Source organism: Brassica rapa, chromosome A02, assembly GCF_000309985.2.
Source record: "Brassica rapa cultivar Chiifu-401-42 chromosome A02, CAAS_Brap_v3.01, whole genome shotgun sequence".
Classification (NCBI taxonomy): domain Eukaryota; kingdom Viridiplantae; phylum Streptophyta; class Magnoliopsida; order Brassicales; family Brassicaceae; genus Brassica; species Brassica rapa.
Window position 1 is genome coordinate 15,666,264 of NC_024796.2, and position 16,166 is coordinate 15,682,429.

Below are 16,166 nucleotides of genomic sequence, written 5' to 3' on the forward strand. Positions count from 1 at the left end.
CTAAGGGATTCAAACATAAAAACAAAATAACGTAGTTTTACCTTTCGATTCGACTGAATAGCAGCAAACGATTTTCTTCGTCTAGGAGAGCCACCGACGATTTTCTTCGTCGAGTTAAACCTGATTTTTTTCTCAAATTCTTTTAGCCAATATACTATCAATGCGTGTCTTATAAAAAGCGTATCATTTATCCCTTATTTAGATACGTTCAGGTCTGGCCCTGTGTTTAAAATTCATGAAGTATGGGCTTCGGGCACCAAATATTATGAGGGATTCTGGAGCGCCAATAACAGTAATATCTCGTTGGTGTAGTGGCTAGAGAGCTTACACCTCGCGTAAAGATGTTGGGTTCGATGCTAACAAAGGGCATGTTTATTGTAAAATTTCTTTAGGCTTGTGAGGCCCGTCTCAGAAGTAAATAGGGCCCTGAGCTAGAAAAAAAATTGGGACCTTTTTGAAGAGAAAAAAAAAATTGGAGCCCTTTCCCTAAAGAAAAAATATCATTTAAAAATATTTTGGATCCTAATTTGGGCTACATTTTCTCTTTTAAAAGTGTAATGAACCCTATGCAAATGCACTTCCAGCACATAGCACATGCACATGCCGGACCTGAGGCTTGTTATTATTTTGAACCGGCACTGGATACATTCTTTTAGTTAAAAACTATTTTTTTTAGTTCATAATTACACTAAAACACCTTCTTGAAAAACTGTGTTAATCATGGTCTAATGACACAGCAATATTCGGTGTTCAATCAAATCTTCAGTTACGGATAAGGTGCCTTGTAAAATAAAGAAATTAAAGCCACTTTGTTCGCATGCATAAAATTAAATCAATCTTTTGTCCACAACTGTTTCTAGATTTAAAAGGCGATTTGAAAGCTTTGGCAGTGTAGATCTGCGGTGTAGCTCTAATGTTGGTGATTACAAAGTAGACATGGCCACACAAAATATGTTACCCATATGAAAAAGCGGCACATGAGCGAGTGGTTACTGTCCACAATATGCAAAAATAACTGGCTGGTCCAACCCAAGCCATACAACAAGATATTGTCAAAAATAACAAAAATGCACACTCTTCAAAGTTTTTATTTTTAAAACCTCTTAACGATATATTATCAGCTTTACAATTTCTGTGATTAATGATTTTTAATCTCCAATAATCAGTCATCTGCCGGTATTTGTTGTTTCAACATAATCAAACACAGCGTCGATGGATTTCTGTAAGAAATAAAGAACAACTTAATCCATGTTTTACACCCAAAAAAAAAAAAACTTAATCCATGTTATTTTACCAAAAAAGAAAAACTTAATCCATTTTGCTGAAATTATGCGATGACCAATTCAAATGAAATTTTGATTTGGCAGATAAATGGATAAAGCTTTACGTTAAAATAGATTTTAATTTTCTACACCTAACCACACAAAATCTACTCCCATAATTATCCGTTGCTTTGACCGAGTTTTATCTCCCGTTTAACTACGTAGCTAAGATAATATTTGGTCATTTCATTTCAAGAAGCAGCTAGCCGACTAAAAGATATAAATGGTAGGAAGGGAGATAACTTATTTTAAATATTTGGGATAAGGGATATGAAGAAATGAATCAAGTCTGAAACACAGTGATCAACCACTTTTAGCAAACATCCAAAAAACCAGACAGAGAGAGAACCTCAGACAACAAAGAAAGACGGAGGAAAAGGAGGAACAGTTACCGCCATCCATGGCGGGTCTTCAGAGATCCAACATCTCCTTCCGCCGACAGGGCTCCTCTGGCATAGTCTGGGACGACCGTCTCATCGCCGAGCTTAACAAACAGGCCAACGAGCACAAAGGCGAAACTGACGAACAGGATGGTCAGGAGGACCAGACAGCCAGACCCACCTCCGGAGGCGGAGTCAAGCCGATAAGAACCGAAGGGGGCATCGAGAGGAGTCGTTCAAACGGCGGAGGAGCTAACCGCCATCATAGAAACACCGGAAGAGTGTCTCCGGCGGTGGATCCTCCGTCGCCGAGACTGTCGGCGTTTGGATGTTGCTCTGCTTTCGGGAAGAAACCGGTTAAACAGAGGAAAAGGCCACCGAAACGCAGATCCAGGTAGGAAGTTAATTACCCAGAGGCAAGGGAGCAACATCAAGAAGAAGAAGAAAAGAGCATAAATACATATTACATACTAGCAGTGTTAATGAATACTCTCTATCTTTTTAGTTTTTGTTTCTGCTTCTTCTTCTGCTTCTTTTAATTTAAACTTGTTTTGGACTCAGACGATGTTTATATCTGCTTGGTTTACTTCAGATTCCCCTACCTTGGGAGGGCGTGTTACCTATTTTGGTTCTTAAGAAAAATCAAAATTACAAAATAAAACAAGCAATTAAGATCACCTCCGCCTTGCTGATGAAGCATGTAACAATCTCAACAAAAACTGCAGAATTCAGCTGTTAAGATAATCTCATTTGTTAATGTGCGGGGAACTTCAGCAACAAAACAAGCATTTAAGATCTCTTGTAACAATACACGCAATTGAGCATGAAACATCAAACGATCACAGTCCCTCTGCTAGGAGGCTTTATGGTTCCAGACTCAGATGACAAACGCTTCTTGGAATAGTCCGTTCATTCTGGGCAGTGCCGGCTTAGAGCATGTGCTCACAGCACATTTGCACAGGGTCCTGTTTTTTCCTTTACAAAATTAGGGCCTTATTTTATTAAAAAATATAAATATTAGGGTCTAGTTTTTAAATTGACTATAATATAGCTAAAGGTTGACAAAAAAAAATTAAGGCAGCACAGGGCCCTTTTAATATTTGAGCCGGGCCTGATTCTGGGATCACATCAGTATCATACATTTGAAGTCATGTTTTCATATTCATTATGTAATATTTAAACTCTGATCATCTCCCCAGCAACTGTAATAAATTCAGGAAACATTTTGTGGCGGCCTCAACACATGTAATCTATTGACTTTTGAGCTTTTTCTTCTTCTTTTTTGGTTGTGGGTCTGAACGGCCTTTTGAGCCATAAACGTGCTAACTCTTGGGTCAATGTAACCCTTTTGATGTTAAAAGACACCTACCTATCATCAATGCAAGGATAGACATTAAAAACAGGCCAAGTCAACCTTAAAAAAGAGAAGGGTCATAGGACTAGGAGCAGCGAAAATGACAGTCAACTAGTCAAGAATGATGCCTTTCGGTGACTTATCTCCCCCACCTCCTAGTGTTCTAAAGCTTGTAGCCTTTGAATAATATAATCAAGCTGTTAGGTCAGATTTTATTGTATGCCATTCCTTTTCTCCAAAGAGAACCTTAGATTTTATGCTTAATTTCCTATTTTAATATAGAAACATATTATAGAGTATATGATCTAGTTGGATTGGATTATATTACTAGAAAGGGAAGGCATAATTTGCATGATTTTCTTTTAACTAGTTGCTGATATATGTTTAGTTTTGTTACTGGCTTAGATTTAAGTGGATAAGTGATGAAAGGATATGATATGATTGTTACTTATCTAAACGTCAAACTAAACATTCGATCTCTTATTAAATTATTCCTTACAAAAATTCCAAGTTGTTTCCGTAGGGATTAAAAAGACTCAGGTGAAGGGATAACAAATAATCCTATAAATACACCCCCAAATCATCACTCACTCACCATATTATCCAAAACATCAGAGTACCCACACATAAACAAACATAAAGGACAGGAAGATGAATTCCGTACAACAACTTCCTGTGCAGTTACGTAATGTTACCAACTCCAAGAAGGTTATTACAGAGAAGAGAAGGTCGGTGACAATTCCTTCAAACGGCAATAATCCAGAGAGCAGGCCAACGATTCATGATCACGACGTGGACAAATGCGCAGAAGCTTTCATCCAAAACTTCAGGAGACAGCTTCTTCTTCAGGGCGATGATTGATATATAACTTATGTACATATAAAAGGAGATCATGTCTCATGTGTGATTATTCCATAACATATCTAAACTTGACCTACCTAGATCTGCATGCTTCCAATGTTTCAATTGTGCTATAAGTAACATCTCTTTCATTTTCATAAATGTTACCAAGCAAACAACTATCAAGAGAGAGTTTGGTTTTCTCAACTAAATAGCAGAGAGAGAGAGAGGCTAGAGGGAAGCAAGTGGTCATTTTCCTGGCTAATGAATCACATCAATCTCAACAAAGAGTCTTATTACACGCAAATATTAACACACAAGGGAGAGAGACTAGAGGAAAGCAAATGATCATTTCCCCGGCTAAAAGAATCACATCAACCTCATAGTCTTATTTATTACACGCAAATATTAACATGCAAATGAAAGAGACAAATTAAAATGTTATACGCAAGTTATTAACAAATCATTGAGCTAGGGAGGGAGATGACAAGAGTCTAGGGGTGGATCTGAGGTGGCTGGACCAGTTGGTGGATGTTGACACGAGAGCATGAACGAGCCATCTCTCCTGCAAGAGGCACGACGGGAAGGCTGTCGCAGTTGCAAATCTCAATCATGAAGCCATCGGGATCGTGGAAGAAGAGCTGGTCGACTTGGATGCCACCTTCTTCCACCACTGCTCTCACATACTCTATTCCCATTTCCTTAAGCTTTTTCTCTACGGCCCCCATGCTCTCACACTGCATTCAACAACACAGAAATTAAATTTCGTCCATCAAATTGAAATAACTTGGCCGTATTCTACTGTGTTTTATTACTTTTATGTCAAGTAAACTAATATGGTGTCAGATTTCACCTATCTACCTTCATAAATACAACCACGGTGGCAACTAAATGTCTACAACATGAAGAAGAGAAGGAAAAATAATATTAAAAAAAAAGACAAAAAGGGTGGGGTACCTGGAAAGAAATGTGATTATCCTTGGGATTGATCTCAGTTTTCTTGAGTAATTTCTCAGGCTCTGTAGATTGCAGAAGATGAATCCCAACTCCATGACCAAACAACCTACTCACACATACACAAAATATTCAAAAGATAAATTTTGAAACTAATTTAAAAAGAAATATTGAAAGTAATATAAAACATGTACCAGGCGCCATCGAAATCAAAAGAGCCAGGCCTCCTGATCGGGAGAAAACCTAAAACGTGCTGGTAAAAGCTCATGGACTCCTCCACGGATCGACATAGAAGAGATATGTGGTTCAACGACTTGAGATGGAGAGGGTTTCCCGTATTTTCTTTCATTTTCTTTCCCGGACAAGCAAACAAAGAAACAAGAACGATCCAAAAGGCAAAACAGAACAGAAGACTTTCTTTCTCTTCGAAGATACGTATGAACAAAAACCACCGTTGGAAAATTTAAATCCGGAAAATATGGACTTTGCAGTTAATAGACGAAGGGGAGGAATGATCGATTATAACAAAGAGATTGATGTATATTGTACACGTGTGTGTATGTAATATGTGTCGTGATCGAGTAACCCACGCAACTTCTCTATCATTATCCTTCCTCGACCATATCATCATCGTCATGTGTTTTAACTTACCACTGAGATTCATAGTACTATAACGCATCCATATGATGTCACTCAACTTTGGACCCACAACTCCTCAAATTACTCTTATCAATAAACACGTGTCAAGTTTTACAAAGCCCCCGTCCTTGTGAGTTCCACAAATCTGCCGTTACCAAATAAAACATTGTTTGCTTTCTCATTTGTGGTCTCAAAAGTTTTATGTATTTATTTTCATAATACAAAGAATATTGTTTGATCCAACAAAACAACGACTGCGAATCTTGAATCTTCTAAAGAAAACAAGTATATTCTTCTTTTGTTTATTCCTATACTGTAGCAGGAAAGTCTCTGCTGTTGTTGATACGGAACCAACCTTTCTTTTGGCCAGAAGATGATTTTTCCACGGCTAACTCAATACTTAAGCCACGCGTGTGTGCATCAACAGTCACCTACTCTCCAGCACATGGCAAAAGACTGTTCACAAATTTGCCAATGCCATATTGCTCTCGACCTGAAATCAAAAGAGAACATAACATCTTGTAAACAACTACATCTGTACAAGCAAAACTTTGATACTGAAGACATCCATGACTTACTCAGCATTCATTGGAGTTTTCCAATTTATCCTGAGAGAGAGAGGGCATGGAAGAACATATATTTGAATCCGTCAAGAAAGATGTTAGTGTGCCTCCTAATAACATCCGTTTTCCAGTTCCAACCACAACTATACAAAGAGAAACTCAGGGGTAATAAAGAAAGAGAATCCTCTGTCCCCGCATAGTCGTAGCAAAATTTGTTCTACTCCATGTAAACAAATTACAAAATGGACTTAAGTGGGATCAACTGTTTTGAGCTGAAAGGAGGAACTCGTTTGTGAACCAACTCCATAATCAACTTAGCTTGATCAAGCTGGCCTTTTTTCACAAGCCCGTCCACCAACACACCAACTGTGTCCAAGTTCGGGTACCACTTCTTTCTCATACAATCCTTACACATGGTATACCCCAAATCAAACTTTCCCGCCTTACACAAATAGTGAATCATCGTCTGGTAGATCTTCACATTGGGTTTGTAACCTTTACCATGCATAGCTGTATAAACTCTTTCTGCCATTTCAGGGAACCCCGCAACAAAAAACCCTTTGATAACCATGTTATACGTCACGTTGTCCGGTTCCATCTGGAGTTTTGGCATCAACATCAACAGATCATTTGCATCCCAGGCTCTTCCCCTATTCACTAAAAACTGAATCCTAACATTAAAGGTGGTGAGATTAGGCTTACACCCCTTGAGCACCATATGGTTCCACAGTCCATTCCCAATCACATACCTATCATGCTTGTAAAACGCCGATATAAGTGTGGTATAAGTAACTACGTCTGGTTTCAAGCCAGACTTCTCCATCTCCTTCATTACCAGAGACGCCTTGTCAAGAAACCCCATGTCACAAACAGATTTAATGGCAATGTTAAACGAAAAGGCATCCATTACAACCCCATACTTGGACGGAGCATGGAGAAGGAAGTCCTGGATGGTGTGGAGATCAGGTTTCAAAGTTAAGACTCTAAGCGCGGCGTTGAAGGATTTAACACTCCTCTTGCAGCCGTACGAGTCCATACTGAAGAAAGTATCGAGAGCGTGCTTGGTCATCCCAGCCTTGCCGTATAGCATAATAATCCTAACAATGAAGCCCTCGCGCCGACCTTGTGGAAGCGTCTTCTGATGCTCAAGCAGATCCTCAATGAAATCAAACCGGCGTGCCCCGGCTAATCTAGAAACCGTGTCTTGGAAAGCAAAACGATTCTCAATGACCAAGTGGTTAGTGGCGTTGGCTTTAAAGAGGTTGAATAGCTTCTCAGGGTCTCGCTCAGATTTAAGCTTGACAAGGGCAGGGGCCTCCTCCTGATTGGATTCAGCTGGAACGTGTAAGGTCGAAGCAAATACGCCAGTGGCTAGAGAAGGGTAGAATCTGCGAATGGGACGCAGAGATAGCATGATCCCTCGAGGCTAAACATGCCCGTATGCTGAACCCGAGAGCATGTAGGTTACCTAGTTTCCCCCTAAAGCAAGTCTTTTTGGCAATTTGTAAGATCTACAAACCAATCATTCCAAATCAATAAAACCAGATTCCAAGAGAAAGAGAAGATTAAATCAAACCCTCATGACATCTCAATCGAAAAGACCTAAAACCCCAATGCGATTCAACAATAGCCCATCTCCGAGTAATAACGCAGGAAACTTCAACCTATGATGCTACGCGGGGAAAAGGAGAGAGCTTTCGATCTGAGGATCCCTGAGAATGGAGGCTAACGACGGTGGAACTGATTGGAGACGAACGGAGGTTTAAGGTTTTGAGAATGTGAAAAACAATGAAGCAAAGTTCAGTGAATCTTGGGCCTTTTTGGGCTGACATTCTTTTATAGGCCTTTTTATCTTTAATTCTTGTTTATTTCCAATATGGCCCCTAATTTCATCGTATTCCTCCAATTTATACCTCAACTTTCAGTTTTATACAATTTTTTTTAAAAAATGAGTCAATTGGTGGTTCACTGGATACAGGAGGAAGGTCGAATGGTGCCTTGAGTTGAGCCTTGTACAAAGCTGCAGGTAGAGGAGACAGAACCAATGCCATTGGCTGGAGACAAGTCAATGTCTCTCATGAAAACGTTGGAACATGCATTCTTCCCTGAACACTCGAGCTTCATTGCCACCTCTGTCCTCGACGTTCCACTCATCTTCATATATTTCACTTTCTCTATGTGAACTGCCTTTTCCTGATCATATTAAACATAAATTAACCTTTTTTTTTTCATTTAAATCTTTCAAAAAATTTTAGAAGAAGATACTCACAGTCCGAACGCAATTAGGAGCACAACCATAGAACTGATCAATGATGATGGGGTTTTGAACGTTGGAGAAACGGATGTCAAAGAATTCTATTCCACGGACGTAGCCAGTTCCTCCAGGCCAGGTCTTGATTCGGGCGCCGTTAGTTGTTCCTGTGAAGTTAACGTGCGCCACACGTATGTCTTCCACTTCTACCTCTGTTCCTCCTCTACCTAAACTCCCAACGCTGTTTCACATTTCTTAATCTTATTAGCTTCTTCTTTCTTAATTTGTCTATATATTTTAATTTAATTTAATTGCGAGGTTGATCAGGGAGATTTTAATTACCTCACACCATGACCAGGTCCACAGTTGACATAGGTAACACTCAAATTATGCACTTGATCTCCTATCGACACACAATCATCACCTATATATGTTAACGAGCAAGTTAGCATTTTAAATCTTTTCTTTGGTTTGTCAATGATTATAACTAAATAAATTTACCAGTGGCGAAGTCGGAATGAGTAATAGAAACGGCAGATGAAGATGTGATGTGGACACCGTCGGTGTTAGGACTAATCTCCGGAGATTTTATTTTGACGTCTTTGATATGCACATTTTGGCTTCCCATTACAAGAATGTGTGATTGTGCACTATTTCTAAATCTCAAACTCTTCAATATTACATTTCTGCAATTGCTGAATGTCATCATCTACAGGGACGAAAAACTTATATAATTCACACATCCCTCCGAGCTCTTTTTTTTTTCAGTTTGTCTCCGTAAGAAAGAAAAAAACTTACCGTTGGTGCAAGCCAAATGCAATTCTGTAAATATATATTTACATAGAGATGATTAGTTATAAGCTAAGAAAAAAAGAGTTGAAAATAAGGATAAACAAATTACAGGTCCGGGGTGGTCTCTACAATGAATGTCCCACCATCCTTTGCCTTGGCCGTCCAACAAGCCACGTCCAGATAGTAGAAGTCCCTCCACTCGTTCGAATATGAGCCATGGTATTATCCCGTTCTCTCCTTTTTGCCACTTGTTTGGATCACTCTGTGCTTTCATCTCTCCATCTATCTATATTACATATAAACTTAATTGGAGGCTGTACTTAGTTACAGTAAAAGTGATCCATGTAAGGGGGTTTACCGTGAAAATCAGAGGTTTGAGTTTGCAAGGACCCGTAAAGTGAAGAGACTTAAGTAGGAACACCTTCCCTGCCGGTACATATACACTTCCAATTTTGGAGCTTCCGTTACAAGCACTGTCCCACGCCTTTTGTAACGCCTTTTTTTGTCAAAATATGTTTAGGGTAAGCTAAACTTTGTAACTTAAGCTTACTTTAATATACATTACACAAATAACTTACAGATGTATCATCTGAAATTCCATCCCCGACAGCTCCATATTTCATCACCGATTCACCATAGCTTAACCAGGGAAGTCCTAAAACTGCAACGAATACGATCAAAACAAGATCCTGCCAAAAAAAAAAAAAAAAATCAAAATGAGTATTGGCTTTTGAAATCAGGTTTAATGTTTAATTGAGAGAGAGAGTCAAAAGAGTCTTTACCATTTTGACAAGAAATGAAACTCATCAGCGTTGAGTATTTGAATCATTTAAGATTGTCTTAAAGCATATATATAAGCAGAGAGCATAAGAGGTCGATTCAGGCCTCACATTGATAACATAACAGCATAGTGTGTAAATGCATGCACTCTGTTCGGTTTTTAAGAAAAATATATATATACGAGCATCAAAGGATTCTCTGTATGTATTTAATTTGTAGTAATAGAGGATCATTTTGCCTTAAGTTTTTCCTTTAACTAGAAACGTAACCGCGCTACGCGCAGATAATATATTTAAATTTATTGCTTTTATATTTGTAATTAATAGGAGACATTTGTTATCTGTATTTATTTTCTAAAAATATTTATAATTGTATATTTACCAGTTTTAACTGAATATTTGTACATTATTTTAATTTTTCTGAATTTTTACTATGACTTTGAATTTTTTACCTTTTTATCACAAATTTTTTGTTAGTAAAGTAGGTTCATAATTTTTGAAATAATAAATAATAACACATCTAACACCGTAAATACGAATAATGTAGTCTACGGATCAACTGCGCAGACTCATAGACAAAGCAGTCAGAAACCGAATCAGTTCATTGAGATATAAACCGCTACACAAACTGGAGGGGCTACTAACGAGATGGTTTGAAGTTACACTTTAGGATTCATTGTGCACTGATGCTATTTTTACAGCATTGAGCATTTGTACATAACATTCTTTTGATAGATCAATAAATTTGAAATTTTATCAAAAAAAAAAAACAAAATTTAAAATCACCCAATGTGAGCTTCAGTGGTTTCTAGACCACGTAAAGCCACACCCTAACCAGTTTGTTGGAGCTCATTGCTAGCTAGATTTAACTATTACAAAGGTAGCTTCAATTATATTACTTTATAATTATATGAATGTATTTTAACTTTAAAACTGCCAATTATGTATTTGAATGTATAATACATATGTTATGTATTTTATAAAAAAAATTATAAAACGAAAAAATAAATTATGGGAATGCAAAAATGAAATATTGATAGAAACATACTGTAGATTACATTATTGGCAATAATATTACATCAAAAATTATTTTAGCACTTTTTTTAACACTTTACTTACAATATATTGTATATAGTTTTTATTATTATTTAAACCAAAACTCGTGAAAATTACTTTAACTACCTTCTACTTGTAGATTTTTTATTATTGTTTGGTTTTCTAAACAGTTTTCGGATGTAAATTTCTTTTGCACATCATCCAACGAAACATGTCACTAAGATTATTTTTAATGGTTATTTCTTTCTTTTTCTTTTTGAAAAAGGCTTCAAGTTATTTCTATTTCTTATTCTAAAAGTATAGTACAATTTGCTCCAAAAAAGTATAGTACAATTATTTATATGAACATATAATCTTTCATGAGACACTGATTTAACAAAGGGAATTACATTTAGATGTAACGACGCGTTTCCTTTGTGATATGCACATGTAATTAAATTAATCATTTCTGTGTTTCCTCGTATTTGATGAAAACTTTGTTTTTTTTTTTGAAAAAGAAAAGGGTTAAATCCGGGTCTATTAAAGACACAGACCTAACCTTCAGATGGGAGGTGCAACCCACAGATAGATCCTCTCCCGGATATTCAAATGGACCGTAAGCATAGACCCATATCCGTGTATACATGAAATGAATACTTGAATCTTTTTCCCTGCTACTCTTGCAGGTACAACGCAAAATATTCAGGTTGTCACTAAAGATGATTTAGGCAACCCAAGTCTGACAACAAAACACAAAAGAAATAATGCTTTACTCATGAATACTGGTTCAGTTCACGGTAAAATCTAGCTTCTCTATTATTATACTTCCTTTTTCCCCTGCTCTGTTTCTTGTGGTTTCTTTTTCTCGCAGTGAAAACAATTTAGCCTAATTTTAAGACTAATCAGAGTTTAAAGAATTGTGGTTATTAGATCTCTTTGTCGTGCTCCTCATGGCAACGGCAGACCTACACATCATCATCATCATCCCAAGAAGCCAATATGTCCTTATTCTTTGCTGTCTGGTCTATGTTTTCTCAGCACAGAAAAAGACCAGAAGATTAACCAAGCCAAACCCTGAAGTTCCTCTTGTATAAAAAATTCTCATTTTCTGGAAAAAAATCCAATTTAAGTTCAATATGGTAAATTTATTGAGACATTTTGAATAAAGCTCAGAGCTTTGATCACTTGTTGTTTTCTCCAGTTTTGGTTCTGTTTTAAAATAAGTGAGACTAAGAAAACAATCCAAGATGTTTCTATATGTAAAAAAACTGAGAACGGTTCTGTGGTACATTTTTTGAAATGGTTTTGCGTTCCGACTTATGATGTTGATCTTATTTGGCACACACATCAGTTCCACCCGGTAGCTTACTGTAATAATTTGGAGAACCATGATTACAAAGATTCTGACCGAGGAAAAGGTAACAACCTCGATACTTAGTTTTTAATACAACTGCACAATGGGAGGAAACATTTGGTAGAAGTTACTGGAAAGCCGGTGCAATATACGTGCACATGACACAACTTTGCCTTATGCTTCTAATGCTTTGCCAAAGAATCAACCGCAAAAGAGAATTCCCTACATCTAATTCAATTTCAAGAGGTGGAAGTTGTTGAGTTAGTTTCTTCAGGGTTTCTTATTGTTTATAATTCAGTCTTGTATTTTTTCTAAGACATGCTAGTTCGCTTGGAGAATATTGATGTTAGAAACATACCAGATGGAGATAAAGGAAAGCTCTCGGTTGTGTTTTGTAACCTAGCCTGATTCTCTTTTCCATGCTGATCAGTTGCCGTTATGTAGGTTTTAGGATCAGCGGTATCTCGGCTTGCGAGGAGCTGGATCAAACTGGAGGAAATCTGCTCCTCATATCTCTAGAATCGTTGCTTAGTTTCCACACCGGTAGCAGTAATTTGGTGCACTAAACACTGTCACCACATTCTTTTCCTGTTACCATAAATTTTTTGACAGATCAGTGATTCAATCCACAGTTATGATAAGATAGACTGACCAATCATGCCTTTGGCAGAGCCTTGAGCAATTGATATGAGCATACATGACATGCCACCAGTTAAATCATTCCATGAGAAGCTGATGTGCTCTTGTTATGAGACTGCGTCCATTGTTGTCACTGAAATTGGTCTGGTCCAAATAATAACCATCACCAAGTGGAGATAACCCACATCGATCAAGGGGACCAGACCATAAATCACAAATTGGTCCTTCGTGTTGCACCTAGACATACTCCAAATAGATAACCAATAAGTTCTTATTTTTCTCTTTGAGAAAACAACCTAATAGTAATTTGGAAGTTAGCACTTGAACCTTGAGAGCGGAAGGAGGGAGAGACCCATCAAAAACTCATATTCAAATTCAATCCGAACTAAGGACCTGGGCAGGAAAAAGGGAGAAGGGAGAAGGTGATAAATGGCGTAGTTGAAAATTACGTCTGATGAGGGGAAGATAATCGAAAAGGTCCAGGTGCATTGTCGTACTTCCTGAAACACGTCATAAAAACCATAGCTGGATCAGAGAAGCAAAACACACATCAAACAGAGTAATATTTTTTATTATTATTGTTATTAAGCTTACACTTGAGTAATCTGCTGAGTCTTGAGATTCTCTCGCAATAGTGTAAAACTGAGAAAAGTCTGAGCAATTTCAAATTACACATCAAATCAAATGATCTATGACACACAGAGAGAACATATATTTTCAATCTTTGTGATAGCAGTGACAGCTAAATAAGAAAACAAATGACCAAGGAGATCCATACCTGAAAAGAGATTTTTGAGCAGGTGAAAAGGATCTCAAAGATATAAAAGCATATCCCTCATCTTAGAATCACCTGAAAGCCTCTCAAAGAAATAAACATAATGACACGAGGGTTTAACCTAATTGAAATAAAGCATCAAAGAATAGAATAATAATAAAATTAGAAGAGTAGAAGAATCAAAGAACTAAAAGACCTAAAACTCGAACTTCTTTATTTCTTCCTCTTAGATGCGACTTTTATTTTTATTTTGTAAGCAGAAGAGTTTTGATATTTATATTTCATCTCTCACATCTGAAAGCACTATGGGGAGATGAAGAGAAAAATCAGAATGAGAGCGAGTGAGTCATGAAGGTAGGATTAAAGTTTAAACAGTGTAATTGAATGCATCGAATGGGTCGTAATTAAACGGTTAATTGCAGCGATTGGAAACGTCGCCCGTGAATTGTAAGAGCCGGAGACTACGGTGATGGAAATTGAAATTGGATGGAGAGCTGGACTCTTTAGTAATGGGCCAATTTTCATTATTATCAGCCCATATGAGAGTTAACATTCTATTTCGACTACAAAATGAGTGACATGGCATAATAGAGCTTCATAATTGGTTGATTATTTTAATTCTATGTGGCATAGCTTTCCTTTGAGCTTATTCTCTTTTTAATATTGTTAGATATCCGATCCTTTTGAGTGTGTAACAGCCCCAAAAAGAACTTGAGTGATTTTCTAGTTGACCCAAACAAAATTGTAAGTTTGCATTTTTTTTGTTATTTTACAATTAATATTACAAATTAGACAAGTTTTTTAAATTAAGAATTTATAGGTGGAATATTGATTTTCTAGTTGTTCAAAACAAAAGATCAATATTCACTTGCTATATATGCTCTCTGTATTATCACATATACAAGGTTTCAATATTCATAATTCAAAAAACCTTTACCAACATTTTACATTGCTTTTGTTTGATTAATTCAATCCAAGAACAAATGCAGTCAATTCAACATAATTTCCTCCAGAGAAATGGGAAACAGGTAGTCTAACAATTTTTGAGATAGAATAATCACCCTCAAAGAAAACTCGGCCAAAATGTTGAACTAAGTCTCATTAGGAAGTTTCAATCTCATGAGCCGGTTGCTCCTATATTTGTATGTGCTCTCAAGTCTCTGCACCAGTAATGCCTCTTAACTACTCAATTCTGAAGAATTCCAACAAACAATACAATATTTTGGTCTAACCTTCCAGACGATTTCATCAAAGACATAAACAAACACAAATGAACTTCATCAAAGTAGACTATTTGTTGGGAATGTCATAAAATCTATTGTATTTACTCTAGTTAAAGTCGCAACGTCGAGATTCGACCGTCATATAATATTAGGTGGTTATAATGTTTTGCTAAAAACCGATTATAACTACTAATATTGTATGATCTTAGAAGTCACACATCTAAGCAAATTGGATCAATAATATATTAGAGTTATGGGAATAACATTATATATATATATATATATATATTATATGTGATATAATAATAAGTATATGTATTTTATACTTATCACGTGGAAAAGGAGATAGTGATCTCATTCACGTTGGTCTAGATATGTATTAATGGATTTGGCCCATGTTACTAATTATGAGAATTAGGTTAAGTCGAAGTTTGTTGTAAAACTGAAAGACGTTTATATGACAAGGGCGAGAAAACCGTAACTTGAATAAAGACAGAGACAAAAGAGTTTGTCAAAGTTTTTGAGATTTGATCTCGACGGCACTAGCATCCCACGATGGTTAGAGTGCTAGAAATCTTGATTTGGTTTATTTAACTTTCCGCTGCATAATAATCAGGTATATTCGAAATCTTAAGATCTAGATTTATTTCAATATTGACATGAGATTCTAAGCATATGGATTCATAGGTTGATTTATAAATTGTTATAAACTGGTATGAATTCTAACACTATTGGACATGTACAAGCTCAGGCTTGCATCTTCAGTTTTTCTCATATATCTTTGACATCAGTAGTGATGATAAAGATGGCTTCTGCCACATGATGAGATTCGACAGCCATAAAAGATCAATAATTCAAAATAAAGAATCCGTCAAATTTAAAATAAGTCTGAAGAAAGATAAGAGTCAAATAAACTTCAAAGCAAGTTCATCAGATCAAGACAGTCCCTAATCCCTATGGAAAGAATCATATTTTCCTTTGGGATGCTTCTTCCTTCTCTACGATTATCTTCTTTGCATTAACCCTGACCGCTAGAAAGACAATCAGCAGAATGCCACGTGGAAATTTCTTTTTGCTGTTACCAGACTGTAATTAAGAGAGCACAACAAGTTTTTGTTGTTTGCATTGGGATTCTAGACTTGAAAATCAAGTTAGCATTAAGTCAACAGCAACGTTTTTCCATAAATAGTAGTAGTAGTAGAATAAACGTAAAGAGGCTTTGGGTTTTGTCCGACGTAGACATACTTTAGCTATCTTCGATTAGTC

At 36.7% G+C, this 16,166-nt stretch overlaps 4 protein-coding genes across 4 annotated transcripts; 1 reads left to right on the top strand and 3 right to left on the bottom strand.

The window, feature by feature from the left end:
- Positions 1–1,512: 1,512 nt before the first annotated feature.
- On the top strand, positions 1,513–2,379 carry LOC103853277 (MAPK kinase substrate protein At1g80180). Its single transcript, XM_009130198.3, has one exon. The coding sequence runs from the start codon at positions 1,723–1,725 to the stop codon at positions 2,098–2,100; it is 378 nt and encodes a 125-aa protein (XP_009128446.1). The 5' UTR covers positions 1,513–1,722; the 3' UTR covers positions 2,101–2,379.
- A 1,755-nt stretch (positions 2,380–4,134) lies between these two features.
- LOC103853278 (metallothiol transferase FosB) lies at positions 4,135–5,454 on the bottom strand. Its single transcript, XM_009130199.2, has 3 exons — positions 5,045–5,454; positions 4,854–4,959; positions 4,135–4,633 (listed from the first exon to the last, which is right to left on the bottom strand). Exons 1-3 carry the CDS (start codon positions 5,197–5,199, stop codon positions 4,391–4,393), a joined length of 504 nt encoding a protein of 167 aa, XP_009128447.1. The 5' UTR covers positions 5,200–5,454; the 3' UTR covers positions 4,135–4,390.
- A 400-nt stretch (positions 5,455–5,854) lies between these two features.
- LOC103853279 (pentatricopeptide repeat-containing protein At1g80150, mitochondrial) lies at positions 5,855–7,816 on the bottom strand. Its single transcript, XM_009130201.3, has 2 exons — positions 6,068–7,816; positions 5,855–5,982 (listed from the first exon to the last, which is right to left on the bottom strand). Exon 1 carries the CDS (start codon positions 7,464–7,466, stop codon positions 6,288–6,290), a length of 1,179 nt encoding a protein of 392 aa, XP_009128449.1. The 5' UTR covers positions 7,467–7,816; the 3' UTR covers positions 5,855–5,982; positions 6,068–6,287.
- A 2-nt stretch (positions 7,817–7,818) lies between these two features.
- LOC103853462 (probable polygalacturonase At3g15720) lies at positions 7,819–10,727 on the bottom strand. The gene is made up of 8 exons (XM_033285220.1): positions 10,710–10,727; positions 9,674–9,784; positions 9,454–9,591; positions 9,205–9,381; positions 8,805–9,012; positions 8,646–8,727; positions 8,322–8,544; positions 7,819–8,245 (listed from the first exon to the last, which is right to left on the bottom strand). The coding sequence occupies exons 1-8, from the start codon at positions 10,725–10,727 to the stop codon at positions 8,018–8,020; spliced, it is 1,185 nt and encodes a 394-aa protein (XP_033141111.1). The 3' UTR covers positions 7,819–8,017.
- Between the last annotated feature and the right edge of the window lie 5,439 nt (positions 10,728–16,166).